The 24,669-nt window shown below is 35.6% G+C and overlaps 1 protein-coding gene and 1 long non-coding RNA gene across 3 annotated transcripts in view; one reads left to right on the top strand and one right to left on the bottom strand.

The window, feature by feature from the left end:
- Positions 1 to 24,669, top strand: part of LOC309662098 — a 306,967-nt gene that overhangs the window by 220,628 nt on the left and 61,670 nt on the right. The gene's annotated exons all lie outside the window — the stretch shown is intronic.
- CLOCK (clock circadian regulator) overlaps positions 1 to 24,669 on the bottom strand; it is a 67,144-nt gene that overhangs the window by 39,036 nt on the left and 3,439 nt on the right. For both annotated transcript variants that reach the window (XM_082464477.1, XM_082464478.1), the window contains exons 2-6: positions 20,870 to 20,959; positions 18,497 to 18,556; positions 14,469 to 14,617; positions 11,447 to 11,538; positions 5,880 to 5,969 (exon numbers count right to left, since the gene is read on the bottom strand). In XM_082464477.1, the coding sequence (XP_082320603.1) occupies positions 5,880 to 5,969; positions 11,447 to 11,538; positions 14,469 to 14,617; positions 18,497 to 18,556; positions 20,870 to 20,916 (438 nt within the window). In that variant the 5' untranslated portion in view covers positions 20,917 to 20,959. The remainder of the gene's footprint in view (positions 1 to 5,879; positions 5,970 to 11,446; positions 11,539 to 14,468; positions 14,618 to 18,496; positions 18,557 to 20,869; positions 20,960 to 24,669) is intronic.

Below are 24,669 nucleotides of genomic sequence, written 5' to 3'. Positions count from 1 at the left end.
ACAGTAATTTGACAAGCATCAGGTGGCCTACAATGCGCCATGGCTGTGGAATCAAAAGTGAATAGGACAGTGCCCGTCCGTAAGAACCATCGACAACAAAACTTTAGTGACTTCACATTTCCTGCCAAATCCCATGCAGTCTACCCGGCTTCTCTACATTTTCAAACTGCCCTGTGGAATCCTGGGGTTACTGAAGTGGTGACTATGGAGGTAGGCATGGAGGGCAAGGGAAGTGAAAAGGAGTTGTGAAAGCGGGCTAAGGGTTCCACTAAGAAATTTCACTTTTGTTTGTATTTCAAACACTGTAAAGATTGTTAAAAACAAAACGAAAAAAACTTCAAACAGTAACAAAAAACAGCCACTGGGAATGATAAGAGGTGGGAAAAGGGGTGTTTACCACTCTTGTACAAGCCATACATTTACACTCTTCCTTCTGTATCTTCTCTAGCCTTCAAGGTCCACCTCATGAAGTGGAGTATCTTTCCCCTCTCTCACCACATGTTTGTACCCTTCCATCTTGCAAAGACCAGTTCAAATTATTTTCTTCAAAAATATGTCCCTTAACTGCATAATCCACAGTAAAAATAATAAAGTTCCTTTAGTAATTACTACTCATATCCTTCATTTCTCATCAAAAATATTTAATTATATTTTAATCTCTATGTCCTACCGCTCTGTGGGTGAATTAAAGGGCCCTATTTCTTACACCTTTATCTCCTATCCTTCAAATCAAGACACAATAACACTGAGCTTTGCACATAACGGTTATTAGTGCAGTAAATTATTTTGAATTAAGGAGTTACTTGATAAGCCTTAAGGGGTAACCACACCAAAAATATATCTGCATTTTAACAAGGAATTTTTCTGAATGTCTGAAAAGTCTCTAGAACAGAAGGAATAAAGAAAAAATTAAGGCATGAACAACAAAAAAGGCTAAAAAATTGCCTTTTATTCATAAAATAAAGTATTAAAATATAGGCATTGACATTAATGTAAAAAATAGTCTTGACAGAAAAATAAGATACCTATTTGTAGAACTAAAACTCATTTTGGAGATGATTACAGTTTCCTACAATTATTTACTTTTACTGACATTTCTTCCACTATTTCAGTAAATTATGATCTGACGTTTGTCACCCTTGCTTTTTTATCTATAAATCTATAGGCTGTCTCATATGCATAGAGAAAATAATATGACTATCTAGTATACAGAGTGGTATAATCACAAGCACTACTTCTCCACCATTCTGCTTCCCCAGACACTTGATAAACTGAAGTATCAGACTTAGCCGGCAACTAACTGATGTGTGATTTTCCATTAACCATTACACTTCCAATCTCTAAATGAAGTTGATCATACTTGATGTTGCCATACCATCCACTCAGTTCCCAAGCACAATTCAAAGGAAAGAGAAGGAAGTGACAGCTATCTGGATCCTTCTGTCTCCCTCAATTATTTTCATGAAGAAGAAATGTAAATCCTGCTGATTGCCATATGATATAAATCAACAGGCTGTTTTCTTTACATTAGGTCAATGCAACCATTCAGTGGACATTATTAACTATCATCAATTATCTTTTCCTCAGTGAGAAAACTGACAAATAACTGCTATAGAGAGTAGCTGCTCAAAAGGGACTGAAAGCTCCTCCAAAAAAATGTCAGGTATATGTTGGATATAACATATTTTTAAACAACTATGTTCCTTATACACAGGCATAAGGAACAGAGATTCTGGTCCTATCAAGTAAGCTTTACTTGCTTATTTCAAATATTTGTTTTCTTATTAAAAATATTTATTCGCCAATAATCATATAACTATTGAAAAAAATTCTAAATTGTTATTTCTGCATACTGCATTTACACCAAAGATGGTACTGACTTTCTTAGCACATTCTTGTGTTTATAGTTCAAAATTACCAAGTTAAGAAGAGTAGAAAATGAAACGCTCATACAGTATCTTAATAGTGGCACTTTTAGTCCTGGACTCTGTTAGGCTGTAACATGGTGAATCTTCCTCCCTATATTACATGGTAACAAATTTAATATACTCTCTTCTCAGGAACACATTTAAGCAAGTTTGAGGAAAACAATCTTAAATTTTAAAATTTTACAAATTTTAAGTTCCTGGTAAAGAGACCCAACTTTATGTCTTGGCACTTCCACTAAATTGTACAATTAAGACCAATTTCTCTGGGTTTCATGTATGCTTCTAACAAACATAAAGGGGCTGGGGCTAAGGATGTCTAAAATCCCTTCCGGCATGGAGGTGGTATGACCCCATAATTTTGTTGTAGAAAGCCACACCAGGAAAAAAAAAAAATTCATAAATTTCCTTTCCTGATTATTAGCCACAAATAGGTTAAAATGTACCTAAATTAATTTCATAAGTATGACATGACAAAGTTAAGAAAAAATTTTTTGCAGGACCTATAGAATCAGTCTTGCAATTTTACAGTCAAATTTAAATTAAAAAATGTTAAGTCACATTGACCACTGATTAAGATGGCAAATTTTAATTTCTCAACAGAACTGAATTATAAACACTAAAGCCTATATTTAGAGATTTGCTAATGTTTCTCCGCCTCTGGGCAAGAGCCAAAATTCTATTTTAGACCAAAAGGTATGCATGTTCAAATACAAAGAAAGGCACACCATTCTTTTAAACCTTTTGTTTAGCATCTGTTACAGTTTAATTATTAATGGCAAGCCAAAACAGAAAATCACATACTTTTTTCCTTACTGTGTTTGATCCTAAACAAGTATTACTTCATTTTCTCAAAACACACTTGTGTTTTTGTTTTCAAACCTTCAAATAACATACAACATTGTCAGTGATGCGAAGGAAAGTATCCACCGTAACTGGAGAGCGGTAAAAAAAAAACAAAACTGTTTTAATAAAGGCTACTATGAACTCCGCACGGAACGAAACGGGTCTGCTGGATCAGCAGCGACCTCCTCTGCCCACACGTTCACCTGCTACACGCTCTGGCTGGCACAACAATCAAAAAGATCCAGAAGATGTTACCAACAGAGAAAACTGGGTAGGGGACCTATGGGAACTCTCTGTACTATCTTCTCGATTTTTCTATAAATCTACAAATAGTTCTAAAATTAAAAGTTTAAAAAAAAATCCAGGAGGGAATGGTGACGAGGTTTCTCACTGAGGGGAGAATGTTAATGATCAAACACTTGGATCCCAACTAGATCTGTGGTAGACATGTTGTTATTTCAAAATGCAATTAAATATTCCCTCACTAAAGATCCAACACCAGCGTGCCATTAGGAAGGAGTTTTTAAAACATCTCAATCAAATAATCTACTCACTTTCTTATACTCAATCAATAATTCCTAAGTGCCTCTCTGAGAAATCAGCCAGCACACGTGGATACAGAGATGAAGTCCCTGCACTTAGGAAGCTTACATCTACCATTATTATCAAAATAAACAGAAAATTACAATTCATTGTTAAGTGTCACGGTGGCAGTACATATAAGGTAACGTGAGAACACAGAGAAAAGGAATCTAATTCTCAATGAAGTCCAGGGAAAGTGCCCAAGAAGCAGGCTTTTAAAAAGTCTGACCACATTGCAAATTATACCCTGACTATGACTAAATTAAAGATTATATAGTTTCTATAAATACATAACCGAAAGAAAATCCAATAAAAATGTCTGTGGTTTAAAAGCATATAATTATACCTTTATTCAAGTTACTTAACCTTATTTTTTTAAATTGAAGTATAGTTGATTTATAGTACTATTAGTTTCAGGTGCACAATATAGTGATCCAATTTTTTTAATAGATTACACTCCAAAGTTACTACAAAAGTTTTTACAAGGTTATTACAAAAGTTATTTACACTTTAAAGTTATTACAAAATAATGGCTATATTTCCCTGTGCTGTACAATATATTCTTGTTGCTGATCTATTTTATACGTAGTAGGGGTAATCCCATACCCTTCTCTCGCCCCTCCCCCCATCTTTCTCGCCACTGGTAACCACCAGTTTGTTTTCTTTATCTGTGAGCCTGCTTCTGTTTTGTTATATACATTCTTTTGTTTTATTTATTAGAGTGCACTAGTCAATCTTATCTTAGTCATATCTTAATCCTATCGAGGATTTCTTTCCCTGGCTTTTTTCACTACGTAAATATTTTTTAAAAAAAAGTCCTCCAGAAAATTCTGTCCTTTTCTCTGCCCATAGTAGTTTACTTACATGTTGCTATAATCTCACTGTTTATTCCCAAACAATTTTTAGATGTTGGGCTGATCACCTATTGTTTGAGCTTACTTGTAAAGAAAGCCCCTAGAGAAGCAGTAAAGCCAAGTCATTTTCTGTGTGACCCAAAGAAATTAGCAAATTACTTACTGCCTGGCTTTCAGAAACAAAGTACCCTTTTCGAATCTGACCTTTTAAGTATAGAGTCCATTCTCTTTACAAAGTACAAAGTAGCAGAGTAATCAGAGGGAAGGAGATACTGCTTTTCAACATCTCTTGAAAGAGATCCTTATAGAACAGTTGACTCTGTACTGTTATACATTTTCAAGAGATGGGCATTTTAAGAGTAATTTATAAGTAACTTCAAAATATTTACACCACAAGCCCCACTGTAAGCAGATAAGTTAGGGGGTCCCTGGAGAAAGAGAACCAGGAATGGCTTTCTTGACGTAAGAGAAGCCATTTTGTAATCTAAGCCTGGCCACAATGCTTGCCCTGATCTCAGTATTTAATGATCTGAAGGGAACAAAGGAATGCAGGGAGAGAGAAAAGGCAGGCAAACAATAGTGCAGGGATAAACCAGAGTCCTAGTTCCTTCTCAAAGGATATACATAATAATACATCTGAGTGCTGTAGGAACCAAGGCCCCCCACCCCAAGTGGAGGATATAATGATGATGCTGACCTTTTCTGACTTCAGTCAAGTAAAGCTGGGACTCTGTCAACCTTTGCCCCACTTCTATGCTGAATTCTCCTCTGCTAAAGCCCCTTCATGAATATGCATGTGCCCTTAGCTGAAAACTTCCCCAATTTTGCTGTCTGGGGAGACTCTGCTTTGGGAAAGATCCGGCCCCCCCCCCAATGTGTTCTCCTTACTTGCTGCGAGTTATGATAAATCCTTCCTTCTCCCAATCTTTGGCTTGGTTGGGTCTATTGGCTTGGCACCCACCAAGAGGCGAACCCAGTTTCTGGGTAACACCATCTTAGATAAGAACATTACATATTCAATAAAAACTTTAAATTCATAAGAACTGTCAATTGTAGCAGAGCACCTAGCATAGCACCTGGCAGAGCAGATGTTCAATAAATATATGTTAAGTAAAACAGCAAATACATAATTCAGGTATTCACCATTCTAATCAAAATTATAATTATTTTCGAATTATCTACCCTTTTGATCATATTAATAACAAATTGAATATGGCCACTAAAATGTTATCAACTCAAGCCACAGAGCACAAAAGTTCTGTATCTATTATTTTCAGTATGTTCTTATAAGTCATTCTTTTGAGAAAATTATTATTTAGCTGCAACAAATATCTCAGTAGAAATTTAGTTATTCTCAAGATAATTTCAGTGATTAAGCAACGTCTTCACCACGCTGATTAAAAAGTTAATACTGAAAATTCAGCATTAGAATAAAGAGGGCAGGAAGAATAGAGGTTAGATAAAGTGGTAGTTGAATATTTAGTCACTATAGATTAGAGTTACGACTGACCTGAGAAAATACAGCCATGCTAAAACAAGAGACATATTTAGAGGTCTCATCCCCGCTCCAACCATTGTTCAGCACTGCTCTGAGGGGTCCACTTCTTAAGTGCTTCAGGACGTTTAGAATAGGCATTAAATAAGAAGAAGATCACAGGATTTTTATACTTACTGGTAAATGTTCAAGTAATGAAGTTACACTCTCAGACACATATATTATGCTTCCATCTGTCATGATTGCTAAAAAAAAACCATCAAGAGCCTGAAATTAAACATAATGGTCAGTTAAATGAAAAGAAAAAAGTATTTCACAGGACAGAAATAAAAATCTAAGATAAATGACAAAGGACTTAACTGTGGAAATTTCCAGAGCACTGTCAAAATGCTAGCTTTTCCCCTTTACAATACCTTAGTATCTATCTTTGTGCATTTTAAAATGCTTCTGGAAAAAAAAAATCACTCTATGGCCATTATTGGATGATTGGTTTCTAAAAGGTAGAAACAATGTTCTACCTTTATCATGTTATTATACAACAATGGCCTTATTTGAAGATGTTAATATCTCCGAAGCACATAGGCCACCAATAATATGTCTTTGGCACACAAAAGAACACATTACCACCTTCGGATATATTAACAGACAGATATTATGTACAGACTGAAGCACAGGGAGATACATGGGGAATAAAGTGAAAGGGAATAAGCTGAAAAAGTAGGCTGAGGTCAGATCATGAAAGGCCTTGAATACCAGGGCAAGACATATCGGACTTTGTTCAAGAGCGGTCTGGAAGCAGTGTGTAAAATGGATTTAGAGGAAAAAGTGAATTAAGAGGAAAATCTCAGTGGGCTTCAGAATAGTAGGGGAAGTTAAGGTGAATCCAAATGAAATTAGCAGCAGTAAGAATAGAGAAGAAAGGACTTAGGCAAGCATTAAGAAATGTGATGTTAGAGTTCAGGAGAGAAGTCAGCATAGGGGAACAATACTTAATAATAAAGCAATCCTGGGACTTCCTTGGTGGCGCAGTGGTTAAGAATCTGCCTGCCAATGCAGGGGACATGGATTCAAGCCCTGGTCCGGGAAGATCCCACATGCCATGGAGCAACTAAGCCCGTGCGCCACAACTACTGAGCCTGCGCTCTAGAGCCCGTGAGCCACAACTACTGAGCCAACATGCCACAACTACTGAAGCCTGCGTGCCTAGAGCTCATGCTCTGCAACAAGAGAAGCCACCGCAATGAGAAGCACGCGCACTGCAATGAAGAGTAGTCCCCGCTCGCCACAACTAGAGAAAGCCCGTGCGCAGCAACGAAGACCCAACTCAGCCAAAAATTTTTTAAAATAAATTTATAAAATAGTAATAATAATAATAAAGCAATCCTGTATTCACATATCACAAAGTTTTTCATTTGAGAATCTTAGGCACCAAAGTTGCAGCTGAAGAAATGAGATCTGCAAAAGAGAGGAGACTGCCAAAGACAAATCCTTGGGGAATAATCTATTTATGGGAATGAGGAGGAGCAAAAGCACCAGAGAAAATGACAAAGACTGAATACACTGTTGTCGATGAAGTCAATGGAAGAAAGAATGACAAAGTGAATGAGGAGGAAGAGGGATGGTTCAGTATAACATAGAATCAAATAAGACAAGGAATGAGAAAATGAGGACTGAATTTTGGTGACTTTTAAGAGTAATTTCAATAGGAAGGTGAGTCACATTACAATGAGTTTAGAGATGGGTGGATGATCAGAAGTCTATTATAAACCACTCTTTCTTCCCTTCTGAAGTTCATGAAAGGACACATTTTGAGGGGACAAAGTATCAAGGGAAGTCATTTTTTAAAAAAGTAACTGAAATATATTTGCAGGCTGAAGGAAAAGAAGATGCAATAGAAAAGATGTTGAAGATATACAGCAGAAAAGATACACCGTAAGAGGAGTTCCTCTTCTCCTATCAAACTAGTTATCACACTAAATCTGAATTTCTTGTTTAAGTATAGGGTTCTCTCAAAGGATACAATCTCTAGTGAGAACTATGTATAACTCCTCCAATACTGTATCTGCAGCACCTAGCATATGTGTGGCCCGTGGCAAGTAAAAAATAACCTGTATGTAATTTATGGATCTGAGAGTTAGAGTAACCTCCCTCCAAGTAACTGTTGAGGTACGTGTTGGAAGTAGGGAAAAAGGCATCCCCCACCTCCCCTTCAATTGAGGAAGACGTTTGGATATCACAGAAAGTACTTATTTTGAGTAGATGCCTGTTTTCTAGAATGGCTCAAACTCATTCTTGGCTAATGTAAGGGGAAGGGGTGAAAATCTTATAATTTAAGCAAATTCATGAAATTTTTACAAAAACTCCTCGGTACAATAATGCTGGTATTATTTCCTAAGGAAAAGGGTCAAAATGATGTTAAGAAAGACATGCTTTTCTCATGTGAAGCTAGATTGTGTCATCTTTGAAAGCAAATTACTATTCTCTATGATGATCTCTATTTGCTAGAAATTAGGATGCAGCTCTCTTCTGTGAAGAGAATCAACTAAAATCAGAACTCTTAATGACTTGATCCCACTCCCAGAACCAGAGCCTGACCCTTCCTCTTTCCAGGCAGTCAAAGATTCAGCAGAGAAAAGCCTCCACCAGCATCTCGCCAAGTCTTAACACAAGAAGGGATCCAGGGCTCAAACTTCTTTTGAGTGGAGGAATGTAATTTCCCAAGAAGGTAAGTAGGTACACCAAAAACTGAAGGGGCCTTGAGGAGGAAGACTCGAGAGATGTGGAAGGAAGAGCAAGATACAGAAGGACATCCTCATACCAAGACTGAAGACCTTGAAGGTTATCCCTTGCCCATGTTGTATGATAGGAGGGAGAGGGCTCATTAGTTAAAACTCATCTTCCTATTTGACATCTACTTTACCCACAACAAAAGGCCTGTGTAAACCTTCGCTGTTTCCTTAGTGGGTGTTTAATATGGGAAGACTGGATGGAAGTTCTAGGGAAGGGGACAGAACCACCTTGTGATGAGGCAGGCAGGGCACTGGCCCTTCCCTTGTAGATTACTGGAGAGAGCTGCCAGCTGCCGAGGAGAAAGAACTCCTTACAAGGAGATGACTTCACACAGAGATGACTTTGCATAGAGGTCTGGTCAGGCTAAACTGCCCTGATTTCCTTGGCTACTCTCAACACCCCCAGCAAGGGTAGCAAGGAATATTCCTGAAGCAACAGAGACAAGAGGGAGAGGGACGGGTGGCAACGGAAGAATGGAGAAAGACAGCCAACACATAAGGTGTAAGTGAATTTTAAGATCTTAGTCTGAGTTCTTGAATTAATTAGCAATCTGACCAGACAAGCTGCAGCCTCTCCAGGCCTCATCCGTAAAATGAAGAGGTTGAGCTGAATGACCCAACTCCTCTACTAGCAGCTCTAACATTCTACGATAGAGCCTACATCTGAAATTCTGCTGAAAAGGGTATCCAGACTGCCTAACTATAATCTCATCAATATGACCAGCAAACAGTAACATAACTAGGTTAGTTGGACCCAGGTTACAGTACACACATTTATACATATCCTTCAATCTTGGCAATATGAACTTAAAATGCATATTTACTTAGTAGTTGTAAATATTCACTAAAAATCAAAAATATGCTTGACATATTGAAAATAAATAAATGTAGTATTTTTCAGGAATGTAATTTTAAAAGCAGTGAGGATAATCATGAGACAACTAATTTATATTTTCAAAATTAACATGTTTAAATTTTCTCTGTTGCATATTATATATAATGTTACAATCTCTAGACTCTTTATTTTTAACACTTATCTACATATGCACTACATGTGTCTTGGCAATTAATTTAAAAAATCTGTTCATTGTAAAGAAAAATTTGAGGACAACGCTTTCCGTTTAGCTTATTAGTGAATAGGTAATTTACCTTGCTGAGATTCTTAAGTGTAGATATTACATCAATTTATGAATTTATAAAAAGTTTTTCATACCAATAAAGCAGGGTACATAAATAGCTTATGATTAACACAGATGATCTTATTAAATGATTACACTGAGAAATAATCAAAGAAAAAATTAAAGAGGAATTAAATGAGTTGATTTCTTCTTGTGGTTATAGACATTAGCTTGTGTGTACCCTTTCATAAATGTATTACTTCTATCTAAAGAGATAATTTCGGACAATGGCAAACTACTTTTAAGAGGAGAAAAAATTTAACCAAATTGGAACTATTATTTGGTTTGTAACTTAAGTGTCCACTAAGTTAAAGAGTTGACTGCTGGTTACTAAGCCAGAAGTCCTGTGCCACGACTAGCCTTCACTGAAAAGAAGTCTCATAAGCGGCAGTGGGCACAAGGGCTGGGGCCACAGGGACCAGAGGCTAGTCTTGCTGAAGTAAATCCTAGCTAAGCTAATTACTGTTTTATTTTGAGCAAATTTCATAATCCCTTTGTTCCTCAATTTCCTCATCTGAAAGTTAGAAAGGGATACAAATAGTTTATCTTCAGAAGATTATTGTAAGGATTCACTGAGGTAATATGTGAAAAGTGCTCAGTTATTTTTCAGATTTTAAGCACAGCTTTAAATATATATACAATGTATTTATACTCCAACAAATTTTCATACGGTAACATTTCTGCTGAATAGGTAAAGACTTAATTAATCCAGCAATTAACTGTTCCACCTAAAGTATAAATAGAAAAATAGTTCATTAATTTGCAAAATAATGTTGCTTTAGGCTTTAGTCAATATACAAAGACACTTGAGAAATGGCTATTACATATACATACACCACACAGCAAAATGCTTAAGTTCTAAAATAACAGACCCAAACAAACAGAATAAGAAATGTAAATTATTTAACAACCTCTGTATATTCCTACCTCAACTGCTTTCCTCTACTTCTTCCATGTCTACCTTCTTCTGTATATGTATTTTTCTTGTCCTTAACTGTTACCACCAAAGTTTACCACCTTTGTTTATTGTAAGTTTTCATGGAAATCTGATACTGAACTCCGTACTTTGTGTGCATAGATGACACCTTATTAATGTAAATAGGAAATGATTAAAAAGTAAAAAAGTAAAATAGATAGGTATGAGTGACTCAAAATTTTTGTGGATTTTATAATTGATTGTATGAGTTATTAAGTTTTGCAATTCTAAGCAAATATGACCTGAATTGTTTTCAAAAATAATTTTGTCGCAAAAGAACATCTACTTATTTCGTTTTAGAAGTTTCTATTTGAATTGAGAAGAGTTGCCTTTCAATGTATATTTCATTATTTTAATATTTTCAAAATACTTCATTTATTACCATTTTATGTTGTGTTTAGGTGGATTTTAATTTGTTAAAAAAAATCCTACTGTCTAGTAGAATACATTTCATAATAATATTTAGTATGTGATGAATAATATATTTTATTTTTCATTTGAATGTTACTGTGGTCCAGGTAGAGAACTTGGTAGTTATAGGTTTCTGACTTTTATTAAGCCTCTCAAAAATTCAGATGATATTGAAACCACAAGGATTTGGCATTATTTTACCACATAGTACTACTTCCTTACAATACTTATATCAGTTAATTTTAACTGAAGAGATGGTTGATTGACTTACACTGAATTAAGATTTTTCAGTATTAAATTAATATTGTTAAAACTATACTAAAATTGGTAACCCCTGTGATTTCTTTTTTAAGGAAAATAAAACTTTTCAAAAATTAAATCTGGACATACCTCCAGCATTAATTGTGTAAACTCTTCATTACTAAGGAATGTAGGTTTCCAGTCCTGTCGAATTTCACTAGCATCTGACTGTGCAGTGATTTCTGTAAACAGATTGACACATTAGCGGTATAGTCCAACCACAGGGAAAGGGTGGTGGTACAAAAGTCCTACAAGTTGCCTTCCCTTCTCCCACTCTAAACCATAGTCAATAACATTCATTGGTCTAGGTAGGTTATCAGGAGGTCCAAGTTTGGGGATGATGAAATATTTGAGCTAATGTAGCAAGTTATCTCCTTAGATTTGCTCTCCTGAAAATACCAGTCTCTTTGGATTTTCTTTGGGGAGCTCTGAGAACCTGTGTCGCTGACAGGCCTGAGATTGCTTCCTGCTTTACGCAATGACCAAACAAGAATCAGAACAAGCAGATTAGACCAAGCATTAGGAATATATTCTTTTTCCCCTTCCTTTCTTTGCCATTCAAACGGTAGCACCTAGAGCAGACATAAGGACGTGAACCTGGAGGAAAGGAGCCAAGGAGATCAGTCAGTCTGCTTTTAAAAAAGAATGACTTTATTTCACTCCAAAAAAAAAAAAAATTAAAAAAAAGAATGACTTTAGGCCTGCCTATTGCCAGGCAGAAAGATTCTTTCCAGTCTAAGGTATTCTATTCTTAATTAATCAAGGAGACTAAAATAAAATTTTAGGCAAAAACTTTATAGTAATAAACCCAGAGTAATCCTGCTTAGTGTCCTCTGGTATGTTTTCTTAGTAGTAGGAAGCTGTTCAAAAATTTGCAGATCCCTGGCTTAAGGCACACATTTTAACACAATAATTACAGTTTATCTTGCAACATACTTCTAATGGATTTAGTTATGAGAAAACTATTCATAAACGATGAAATGTGAACTATTTAGGTAATATTTTTCCATTTTTAAATGCGGACATATTAAAACAAACAAGTAAAATTAAAATCTATGTCATAGAGTTTACTCTACAAAATATACTCTACGTTGCAGTGAAAAAAATGGACTAAGTTGTTTTGATTTTTCTATTACCAGATATATAAATATAGCATATTAAATTGGCACCCAAAATTTGGCATATTGGAAATGCCTGTACTAGATATGAAGAGTAACTGAGAAGTATAGCTACTAATTCTGTAGAACATAGTCATGCTTTTCAAATTCACATTATATACATTCAGAAAAAAGGACTTAAATCCATAAGCAAATCCCATCAAGTTTAGTTAAACCCAGGTTTATTTTTAGAGTAAGAAGTATATAAGAATTACCTTTCAATTTAAGGTAAATTTTTTTGGTGTGAGAATCATACACCCAATTTTGAAAAAAATATCTAAATGCCAAAATGAATCCTCTACTGTCAGGGGGAAATAAATATGCATGCATATTATTTCATTTCATTCAACAATCATTTACTGAACTCCTACAATGTCTGAGGAATGAGTGTGCTATCTAACAAGGGGCGCTGAAGTTAGTGAGAATACTATTTGTAGAGATAAAATGTAATGATAATGGTGGCAATAAAAATGAAGACCAGCAATTTTGAGAATAATCAACAAAACTGGCAACTGTGATACTGTACTACAGAAGATGAAAAAAATGCAAAACTCTTCTCAGGTTTGAGTCCCAGGGGATTGAAAGGATAGTGGTGTGAAAATGGAAAAAGGAAAGCTGAGAGAAAGAGATGACTTGACAAATGAAAATGAATTCAACTTCAGATGCGTTGAGTCTGAGGACACATAAAACAAAGACCCAGAAGTTACCTGGAAAAAAAAAACGGAAAGGTTTGCATCTAAAAATATAGATTTAGTAGTTTAAGAGAGAGGCAAAACCAAGGGAAGGAGCATAGAGAAAGCAAGAGCACAAAAGACAAGACCTTGAGAAATGTCGTGTTCAGAGGGCAGAAAAAGAAAGAGGAAAGAAGTTAGCTCAGCTGGGAGGGGGAGGTGAATGAAGAAGTACAGTGTATCTCAGGCCAAGGGAAAAGGTAGCCAGTGGAGGATGGATGAAAATTTCCAGTGCTTCAGAGATGCAGAAGAGGATGAAATGTAAGAAAAAGCTACCGATTTATTGGTAGCAGAGCGTGTGGGGGGTCATGGCATTAATGAAATTAACAAAAAATAATTTTAAACAGTGGTGGAGCATAAACCAGGCTAGTAATGTATCACAGAGTGAGCTAGCAAGAAATAGAGGCACTAGCTACACATTCTCTTTCTGAGAAGTTCTGCAGTTTCATTTCCATCTGAAAAAGAAATGTCCTTTTACAAGTTTTTCACCTATTTTCTATTAAGTAGCATTTATTAAGTACCAAAATACTTAACATTCTTTAAAATTTTCTTTTCATGACTTATTTACTCAAAGTGATTTTCTTTGATTAATAATCACTTTAAAACACAGTATTTATTTCCTAAATATACACTGAAGCAATCTTTTAAAATGACATATAAAGTTCTCATGATCTGACTCTTGCTTCTCTTTCAAATATACCCATAACTTTCCAACTCAAACTATGCTCCAGTTAAACTGAACTCTCCCTGCTTCTCTGGTTTTACACATGCTATTTCCTCCATGTGAAGTGCTGTTTTTCTTAAGCTAACAGGAAGACTCAGTTGAAAAATTTAACTGTTAAGACTTCCCTGACACATTCTTTCCTCTGTGTTCTCACACAAAGTTTACAGTTTACGAGCACTACTCACATTATAATTACTTGCATTGCAATTAGCTGTTTATATGTTTGTCTCCCTTGGCCTGAGTTACTTGAGGGCCAGGACTGTTACCCTGCACCACAAGAATCTAGGATATACTAGTAGGCACTAAATACATGTTTGTTGAATGAAAGAAAGAATATACCAGGAAATCTTTAAAAAGGCAATTATTTCCTTTTCTTAAAAATGGTTAGGAAGCATACAGTCTCAAGCCATCACTGCCAAGATTCCATCACATTATGCTTTAAGAGACAGTCTGTTATTATTCAAAAAAAAAAAATCCATTTTACAAAGTTAAAAATGTACCTTTATGTTTTCGTAAAAAATCAATGCTCTTCTGTAGAACAGTAGATTTGTCCATCTTTCTAGCATTCCCAGGAAGCATGGATCCCAGTTCTTTAATGAGAACATTAAACTGATCTCTACGTTTCTTTTCAGATTTGTTTCTAGATACTCTGTTGAAATAAAAAATTAGATAACCAGTTTTCAAACAGTCCATTTAATTACACAAATAGTTTAATACAGTGCTCAATAAAGACACAACCACAGAGCATGTACTTCTGTCAATACAGATGGTAATAAATATTTATATTCTAGGTTACCAACAATATACAGTTAATTAGGGCAATAATTTTTCTTCTTGGTTTAACCACTAAAGAAACTTTTACATATTAAGCATTCGGCATACATGTTTTTATGAAAATATCAGTAAGACAAACTACATTCAAATCTCAGGTTTTATTTAATCTAATATTTACCAAGAATCTGTATTTTCCTTATAAGGTTATTATGAATATTACTGAGATACAGTTTCTGAAAGCACATATAATGTATAAGTACAAATCATTAAAAATTATTGAATAGGAGAAAGTTATCCATCTCCTGTAAGTTTTAAATTATAAACAGAAATCTAAAAATGAAAATTTCCCTACCCTCAGGCTTACCCACACATTCTTCCTCTTTATTCCTTCATCCCAGCCTCCAACACAGAGCTGTAACCACTCTTTTGCATAGCTGTCTCTCCACTGGGTTGTAGGCTTCTTGATAACAGAGCCCCAGTTTTTTCATCTAAGCACTTAAGCATAACACCTAACAAACAGTAAGCGCTCAAAATATATGTGCTAAAGGAATAATTCCCACTGTTCTATGTGAAGCAGTAACTAGAAGCAAATTCTTAGTTGCACTGAGAACTCTTGAGATAAACACAATTATTTACAGAGCAATTAATCATTCCATAATACTTCTAATTACCTGCTTTGGGAAGTCAGATTTTAGAATTCCATTTTAGAAAGTACACTACTTTCCCAAAAGATCCCAAAAAGTCAGAGGATAATTCTATTAATTTAATTTTTTTCAGTAAAGAAGGAGCATTTATTCTGTATTAGTACTGGGAAAAAATACAACTGTTCAAACCTCTTAAGAAACATAACAGAAATTAACTGACTCCCTCACCAAACATTGAGTGCGCTTTGTTATAATGACAGAGACTGTGCTAATAAGGACTAGGGATACTAGAGAAAGATGCCCTTTCAAGAAATTCACCTAATACCTATGGAACCTCCTAAGTGTGCCGAATTGAGTCATGAAGGCTAAGTGAGAAAGGGATGGTGGCGGGGTGTGAGCAGGGCATTCCAGACACAGGAAACTTGCACAAAGATGAAAACCTAACAGGAATTCCCTGGCAGTCCAGTGGTTAGGACTCCGCGCTTCCACTGCAGGGGGCACGGGTCTGATCCCTGGTCACGGAACTAATGTCCCTGCATGCTGTGCGGTGTGGCCAAAAAAAAAAAGGGCCACACATCTATCACAAGTAGTTCAGCATGGCTAATGTACCTAGTGTACAAGCTTTCTGTGCCCAGCTATGCTGGAGTTGGGGGAGGAGGGTGGGTGGCAGTTAGGAATAATAAGTACTGGAAGAAAAAATCATGAAGTTTTTATGCTGCACAAAAGGATTTAGTTTAATAGTGAAAGCCATGGGAAGGCACTAAAAGGTTTTAAGCAAAGAAATGACTGACATGAACAGAACTGTTTGTTAAGACCATTCTAGCACCAGAGTAATGAAAAGATCAGTGCTTGGCAAAACAAATTCATTTAACAAATACTACTGGAAATTTACTGTATGCCAAACAAGACTGGAGGCCAGATGACCATTTAGGAGGCAACTGCAATATCCTAGGCTATAAACCATGGCAGTGGCAGTGTGAACAGAGCAGTGTGGGTCTGAGGGTTAACAGGCAGAACTAGCAATTCTAGGTAAGTCAGATTTAGTTTGGAGTGGGAAAGCAAAAGAAAAATCGAAGAGGATTCCCAAGTTACTGATAATGCTGTTTATCAATGTGTAATATAACACGAGATATTAGTTTCGGTAGACAGATGGTTTGGGGAGAATTTAAATATGGTGAAATTGCCTGTTTGATATTTTAAAGGACACATACTAGAGGAAGTTAGACATACAGATCTAGTTATATTCCTCTAGAAAGGAGTAAGTAGGAAATAAGCATCTGAGAATTATTAATATATGAAATATCTGAAGACATGGGTAAAATTTAGAACCATTATTTGTTGTATATAAGTTAGGCACTACTGGAAACATATATGAAATTTCATTTAATTCCTACAAAGTAGACTTTATTATTTTTCATGTTACAAGTGTGACAACTCAGGCATAAAAGAGAATATGCCCAGGATCATACAGTTACCATGAAGTAATAATTCAAAACAGGCATCTTAACTCCAGCATAAGAAATATACAGAAATCAAATATCACTGCCAATTCTACCAGTGGATCACACCCATTAAAGCAACTTTATTTCATGTTACGTTCAGGTTGGACGTACTCAGCCCTTGTGATGACCTCAATAGTAACAGGCCACAGATGTCAGCGTTCAACATGGTCCATTTAATTCTGACAGCATTATTATGAGGCCTTCTCTTTCTCCAAGGTTTCCCACAGCCATAGCATTTTTGGTCCCCTAAAAACACGATCAAACCTTCAAAGTCTCTGCGAACAGAATACCCTTAGCTCACCTTATCCATCTCTAAACTTGGCCTTTAAATCTGTCCAAGTTAATTCCTCAAAGTTCTCCCTCTTCATTCAGGCAAGACTGATTATTCCCACCTTATCAGTGACTTTCTCTCTACCCTGAAATATTTTATAAGAACCTTCCCCCACTAGATTGAAGTTAAGGGAAAGGAGTTATCCGATATATTTTTAGCTTCAAATTCAGGTCTTTTTATTTCCTTGAATAAAGTTGTCTAGCTTTCCTCAAAATCTTCTTCCCAGATATATTTTAATCATTCATTTAAGAATTTAGCAGTTTACCTGGTTATGTGAATATTTTTCTTATCCCAGTACCTTTTATTTTGCTAAATACAGACATTTAGGAACTACTACTTATTATATGTTTATCTTTTGTATCTGTATGTAAGGCTACAACACTCTCTACCCTCGTGTCTAAGCACCCAAGTAGTTCAATGTGGCTGGGAAAAAGCCATAAAGTATTTACTGCTTACCCTCAATGACTACAAACTTGGCTGCAATGCTCTCTGGACCCTCCCTCCTGATACTGTAATCACCATCAAGGCCCGTATCTAAGGTCAAGCCCCCACCATCACCACCACGGCTCTAGATCCCATCCTGTCACCTACTTGATGATACCTCTCCATCAATTCTACCCCACCACGCCCACTCTCCATCACCCACTTTCCCTTCTGTTGGAGAATGGAGGCATGTCAAAAGACACAGAAGCCCACCCTGAAAGACTTCCCAAAGGCCAAAGCTGGAACAAACTGAGCAACAGAATAAATAACAGCACTGAAGTATAACCTAAAGTACAAAATAAATCATGAGTCCATACAAAATATACATGAGTCCATAGAGATATAAATAAATGGGAAAGAGACTTTTTTTTTTTACAGAAGAATTTCAAATATGTGTAGATACCTCCTCCTATGGGAGGTGAAGCTTAATTCCCCCATCCCTACTCTGAAGGTGTGTTATCCTAAATAAATTATTTCCAAAGAATAGAGTGGGTTAACAGAAAATAGTAACTACAATGGTAAATCTAGGCAAACCCTGCCTTAGTCAAGTGACGAAGGCTAACATCCCCAGTGACGTCATGTAAATATTATGTGCCATAATATAATGTGGTGAGAAGGGCACTTTTAGAGGATAATTTTATTTAATTTATAAACTACATACTGATACTCTAAACTCTTCCACCTTTCTAACATATCTAAGTTCTTAAGGCAGATAGATTTTGGAAATCACTGATTTACTATTACATTTATTTATTATTCATTTATTTACTATTTTACATCTGAAGTTGAACTACCTTTTTGCTTTGTCCTTGTCATCTTCTTCCACCAACCCATCAAAAATACTACCATCGTCTCTAAAAGAAAAAGAAAGTGGATAGAGAAAATAAGAGGGCAGACTCACTAAGCAACAGCAATACTAAAACAATGTATGAATCAAATCAGTTATATCCTAGGATTTTTGTAGAGTTATGGATTGCATAAATTCAAACTCAGTAACTACCAACCTGTTTTCTAACACATATAGACAAACAAAGTTCAACTATGTTTTACATTTTAAAAAGTTTATTACAATAAACAAGAATTTAACTTTACCAGAGGTTAAATATCTTATTCCAAACTTTTAGTAACCAGTGAAAATCTATAGAAAGTCAGTATATTTGCCATTATATAAAATGATTCGCTTGAAATTATTTTTAATTATAGTAGCACATTTAAAAAACATATTTTCTGAGACATTTATAAAACACAAATCACTCAGAAACATCACAATATCTAGCATATTAACTTATAATGATATATTTTCATTCAGTACTGATTCATTTGACAAATATTTGTTAGCACTCATGTACCAGGCTCTGATCTGGACATGGTTACAGAGCAGTTAATTAGACATACAGGTCCCCGCTCTCATATAGCTTATTTTCTAGTAGAAAGAAACAAATCAACATGAAAATGTATGAATTTTATTTTTTTTTAAAAGCGGTGATGTTTTAATTACTGGGTGGTTACTTTAGTCTGAGTGGTTAGGGAAGGACTTGCTGAAGTGGGGACGTTTGAGCCTGAGATCTAAGTAATAAGAAGGGGTTGGTTATGGGAAGACCAAGGGGAAGAGCATTCTAACAAATGAAATCAAGAGCACTGGTGGCTACCTCCTTAATCTAAGGGGAAATAGTGAATAGTTGCAAGTGATATGAGCTTTTACATGAACTCACTATTCACTTCAACCACATCTTTCTGTGGCCTATAAAGTGCCTACGAGCCCCACAACTGAGATCATCTACAAATCTCGTATCATAGAGGTTCATGAGTAGACTTTTGGGGTTCCATGTATACAATGAAATTTATAAAAAATTCTGTATGTAAATGTACATTATTGAGAAGAGAGTCCATAACTTTCATGATATTCAGAGAGATAATGAACTCATATTAAGAACCACTGCTTTATGTCTGAACACCCAGATGTTGTCCCTACAGGTCATACTGTCTAGAATGGGAACTGACAATCATTCAGAAGCATAATGCCAAAATCATATTTAATCTCTCAGGAGTAGTGAAGAAACATCCTTTCTGAGGAAAAGACTACACATAGATTCCACCTGAAACTATAGCACAGCCCACATCCATGGCAGTGGCAGGCAGGCCTCCCTGAGGAAACTCCTTGCCCCTTAAGTCTTAAGCTCTGATAGAGTACATACCTTCACTATTTACCTCATAGAAAAGGGAGGAAAGCTGTCCCTAGATGTCAAAGTCACTTCTGTGCACAACTCTAGCTACAAAACTCTTAAAGAATCCCCTATGGAAGAATCACACATTACACTATAATAAAAGCACAGGAACTTTAGGAACTTTAGTGTCAGACCAATACAAGTCATAACTCCACCTTATTACTTACTATGTGACCTTAAACAAGTTATTTAACCTCTCTGGTCTATAGACTCCTCATCTGTAAAATCTCATGGAATTATTGTGAAGTTAAATGAAGTAAGACATAAAAAGTGCTCTGTACATTATCTGTCAAAGAGCAGGTATTTTTAAAAAACTGGTACTGTATTTCATCTAATTTAAGACACCACTGACTATAAGACTTACTATTTTATGTGCCACTATGAAAGAAAAAAATGCCACCAATTAAACTATAAGCCAATTGTAAGATGAATCCCAATGTCAGACATGTTAAAATGTAAAAAAATAAAAAATAAAGTCTTTAAATCAAAGAAACGAGGCCCATCCTTTTCCCAATAGTAAGATTTAAAGATTATAATTTCAACTAATGAAATCCTAATTATAGTCACCTCTCATGAGTCACAAATGCTAAGATGCTTAAAGGGCTGAAGTTAGAACCAATAGATGAGACAGATGATTCCACAAAGTGCCAAGGAAACATCTGCAATTGTCATAATTTATTTCAGAGCAGTTCTGACCAAATCACTCAGAATTACAGTTCAAGATCCATTCAGAACACAAGCCACATGCTGTTGACTTTGGCTCTGGATAATATACCTAACTTACTATTACATGAAATTTGCTCGGTACAGAAGGTAAATGTAACAGTAATTATGCTTAAGCATAATACTCCTTTTATCAGTTTGATATAGACCATTACTCTAATAGTGAATTTTTAAAATAGCTTTATATAATTCAAAATAAACAAGTCTCTAAAAACATACCTGTCAACAAGTGAGCTCATTTTACTACAGCTTACGGTAAACAACATAACATATTACGTTTTCGTCTTGTAGTAGACATTTGTACTTCTCCTTGGGTGGAAAGAAAAATAAATGGTCATTAGTTTTCTAAAAAACTTATGTCTACAAACACAGTAATTTGAGAAACACTATGTTTTCATAGAGACTTCAAAATGTTTTTGTTTCTACTGAAGGCTATAACATTATTTTCAAGCAAATATACTTAGCTGAGGCACATTTGAGGCTTTTTTTCCTTTTAAAAAAAGGACAACAGGGGAAAAAAAATTGAAGACCACAATTCATTTTCTTTCTATAACAAAATAGTGGAAATTAAAAAGCCACTCTTAACATTCAGTATATATATTAGACTATGTAGGCTACATATGTAAGCCTATGTAAGTAGGCTATAATAACACCAGCTAGTGGGCAATAAACATTTGTTGAAAGCCTGCTTTCTGTTAAACAGTATAGTTAGCTTTGGAAATAGAAGGATGAGAGACACAATCACTATAGGCAAAAATCTGCAATTAAAGAGGGAGATGGATAACTAAATAATTATAATAAAAGGGATGATGAAGGTATATTGGTCGGGGTGGGGGGGCAGTCAGAGGAAATATTCTTGATGGCAGTGAGTTTGTTAGGCAGTCTAGATTCTTGTTACTGAAAATGTGCTCCAGAGACCATCACCATCATCTGAGAGCTTGTTAAAATACAGAATCTTGATCCCAACTCTAGTCCCACTGAAGCAAAATCTACATTTTAACAAGGTCTTCATGTGATTTGTATGACCATTTAAGTTTGAGAAATAACAGACTAAAGGACAGGAAGAGGTAATAGTTGAAGGGATTCTAAGCCACAAGAAAAGCGATTTGCAAAGGCACAGGCATTTATGAGAGAGTGTCATATTTAAGAAAGTTTTCTCTTTAGAGAAAAATGTAGGCATATTACAAGTGAAAGTTCTAATTACTAGAGCATAAAGTGAGAGACAACAGGAGTGGTAAAGGGGTGAAGGCAAGTCAAGCAGAGAAGAGCCTTATTATAAAGTTTCATACTCACATCGAAGGGATTAAAATTTACTGCTTTACAATCTTGAGAACGAAAAATGGAGCTGGGGGAATCAGGCTCCCTGACTTCAGACTATATTACAAAGCTTCAGTAATCAAGACAGTTTGGTACTGGCACAAAAACAGAAATATAGATCAATGGAACAGGATAGAAAGCCCAGAGATAAACCCACACACATATGGGCACCTTATTTTTGATAAAGGAGGCAAGCATATACAGTGGAGAAAAGACAGCCTCTTCAATAAGTGGTGCTGGGAAAATTGGACAGGTACATGTAAAAGTATGAAAATAGAACACTCCCTGACACCATGCACAAAAATAAACTCAAAATGGATTAAAGACCTAAGTGTAAGGGCAGACACTATCAAACTCTTAGAGGAAAACATAGGCAGAACACTCTATGACATACATCACAGCAAGATTCTTTTTGACCCAGCTCCCAGAGAAATGGAAATAAGAACACAAATAAACAAATGGGACCTAATGAAACTTAAAAGCTTTTGCACAGCAAAGGAAACCATAAACAAGACCAAAAGACAACCATTAGAATGGGAGAAAATATTTGCAAATGAAGCAACTGACAAAGGATTAATCTCCAAGATTTACAAGCAGCTCATGCAGCTCAATAACAAAAAAACGAACAACCCAATCCAAAAATGGGCAGAAGACCTAAATAGACATTTCTCCAAAGAAGATATACAGATGGCCTACAGACACATGAAAGAATGCTCAACATCATTAATCATTAGAGAAATGCAAATCAAAACTACAATGAGATATCATCTCACACCGGTCAGAATGGCCATCATCAAAAAATCTAGAAACAATAAATGCTGGAGAGGGTGTGGAGGAAAGGGAACACTCTTGCACTGTTGGTGGGAATGTAAATTGATACAGCCACTATGGAGAACAGTATGGAGGTTCCTTAAAAAACTACAAATAGAACTACCATACGACCCAGCAATCCCACTACTGGGCATATACCCTGAGAAAACCATAGGTCAAAAAGAGTCATGTACCAAAATGTTCATTGCAGCTCTATTTACAATAGCCAGGACATGGAAGCAATCTAAATGTCCATCGACAGATGAATGGATAAAGAAGATGTGGCACATATATACAATGGAATATTACTCAGCCATAAAAAGAAATGAAATGGAGGTATTTGTAATGAGGTGGATGGAGTTAGAGTCAGTCATACAGAGTGAAGTAAGTCAGAAAGAGAAAAACAAATACAGTATGCTAACACATATATACGGAATCTAAGGGGAAAAAAAAAAAAAAAAGGCCATGAAGAACCTAGTGGCAAGACAGGAATAAAGACACAGACCTACTAGAGAATGGACTTGAGGACATGGGGAGGGGGTGGGGTGAGATGTGACAGGGTAAGAGAGTGTCATGGACATACATACACTACCAAATGTAAAATAGATAACTAGTGGGAAGCAGCTGCATAGCACAGGGAGATCAGCTCGGTGCTTTGTGACCACCTAGAGGGATGGGATGGGGAGGGTGGGAGGGAGGGAGATGCAAGAGGGAAGAGAAATGGGAACATATTGTATATGTATAACTGATTCACTTTGTTATAAAGCAGAAGCTAACACACCATTGTAAGGCAATTATACTTCAATAAAGATGTTAAAAAAAAAAAAAAAAAAAAAATTTACTGCTTTAAAACTCAGTCATAAGCCTAAAATTTATCTCTCTATATTCTATACAGTTTTGCTAAAGTATAAAGCAGGTTTTACCCATATAAGATACTTATATCTTATAGTCATGAGTTAAACATTGAATAACCACCTTAACTCTAATAAATATCCTAACAGTTTTGAGGCATAAGAATTATTTTTTAATTAAAGTTTAGAAAATAGTGTAAATTATTGTGTAACTCTAAATGAGAGAATATTAAAGGATATGAGACTCTATAATACTCTATCATTGTTTTTAAATGTACATTCATGAGAGGAAGAGAGAATAACTCTTGATAAATGATGCTGGGTTGCCCATGTGGTTATGGCTGCAGAAGCAGAACTGTGAAGGGCTAAGAGTTCTTAAAAGATAATGAGTGGGGGAGTCAGGAAAAATAAAAAGAACTAACTCCAGGATAAAATAGTGATTTTAAGTGTCTGGGTCAACATCAGCAGATGGAACAGAAAATTACAGAATTTTAGAGTTAGAAGAGACTTTAAAGATCACCTAAGTACAGCCCTCTGGTCTAACAGACATATTTAGCATCATGGTAATAACAGAGGTTGGTTCTATCACTAGAACAAAAAGAACAATGCAAAGGTAACACAGCCAATTTGAGTGAATTAAAAAAAGAACAGTTTCAGTTTAAAGTTAAAAGACCAGATCTGAGCCTTATATGGCAGCAAGTATATGCTTGTTTAATTATCAGAAGGTAGAAATAGGGCAAACTAGAGGGAAAAAAAGACCCCAAGAATAAGAACTTATACTATATAGGAGAGGCTATGCTGACTATAAGGGAAGTGAATCCAAAACGCGTTAGAAGATAGACTGATGCTTTATTAAGCTATTTTACTTTTGTTGGTTAACAATATTTTTCCAAACACTATTTGTTGTCCAGCTAACTGAACAACATAAAACTATATCTCTGATAGTTCAGTCCAAGATCTTTTCTCTACTTTTCCAGCCAATTGATAGGCATGCTATATTTAAGGGAAAGATAAAGGAAGAAGTGAAATAGGCCCAATTAA

This window comes from Balaenoptera physalus (assembly GCF_965194825.1).
Source record: "Balaenoptera physalus genome assembly, chromosome: 5".
Classification (NCBI taxonomy): Eukaryota; Metazoa; Chordata; class Mammalia; order Artiodactyla; family Balaenopteridae; genus Balaenoptera; species Balaenoptera physalus.
Note: the sequence above shows the minus strand (reverse complement) of the source record. Positions and strands in the feature narration are given on the sequence as shown.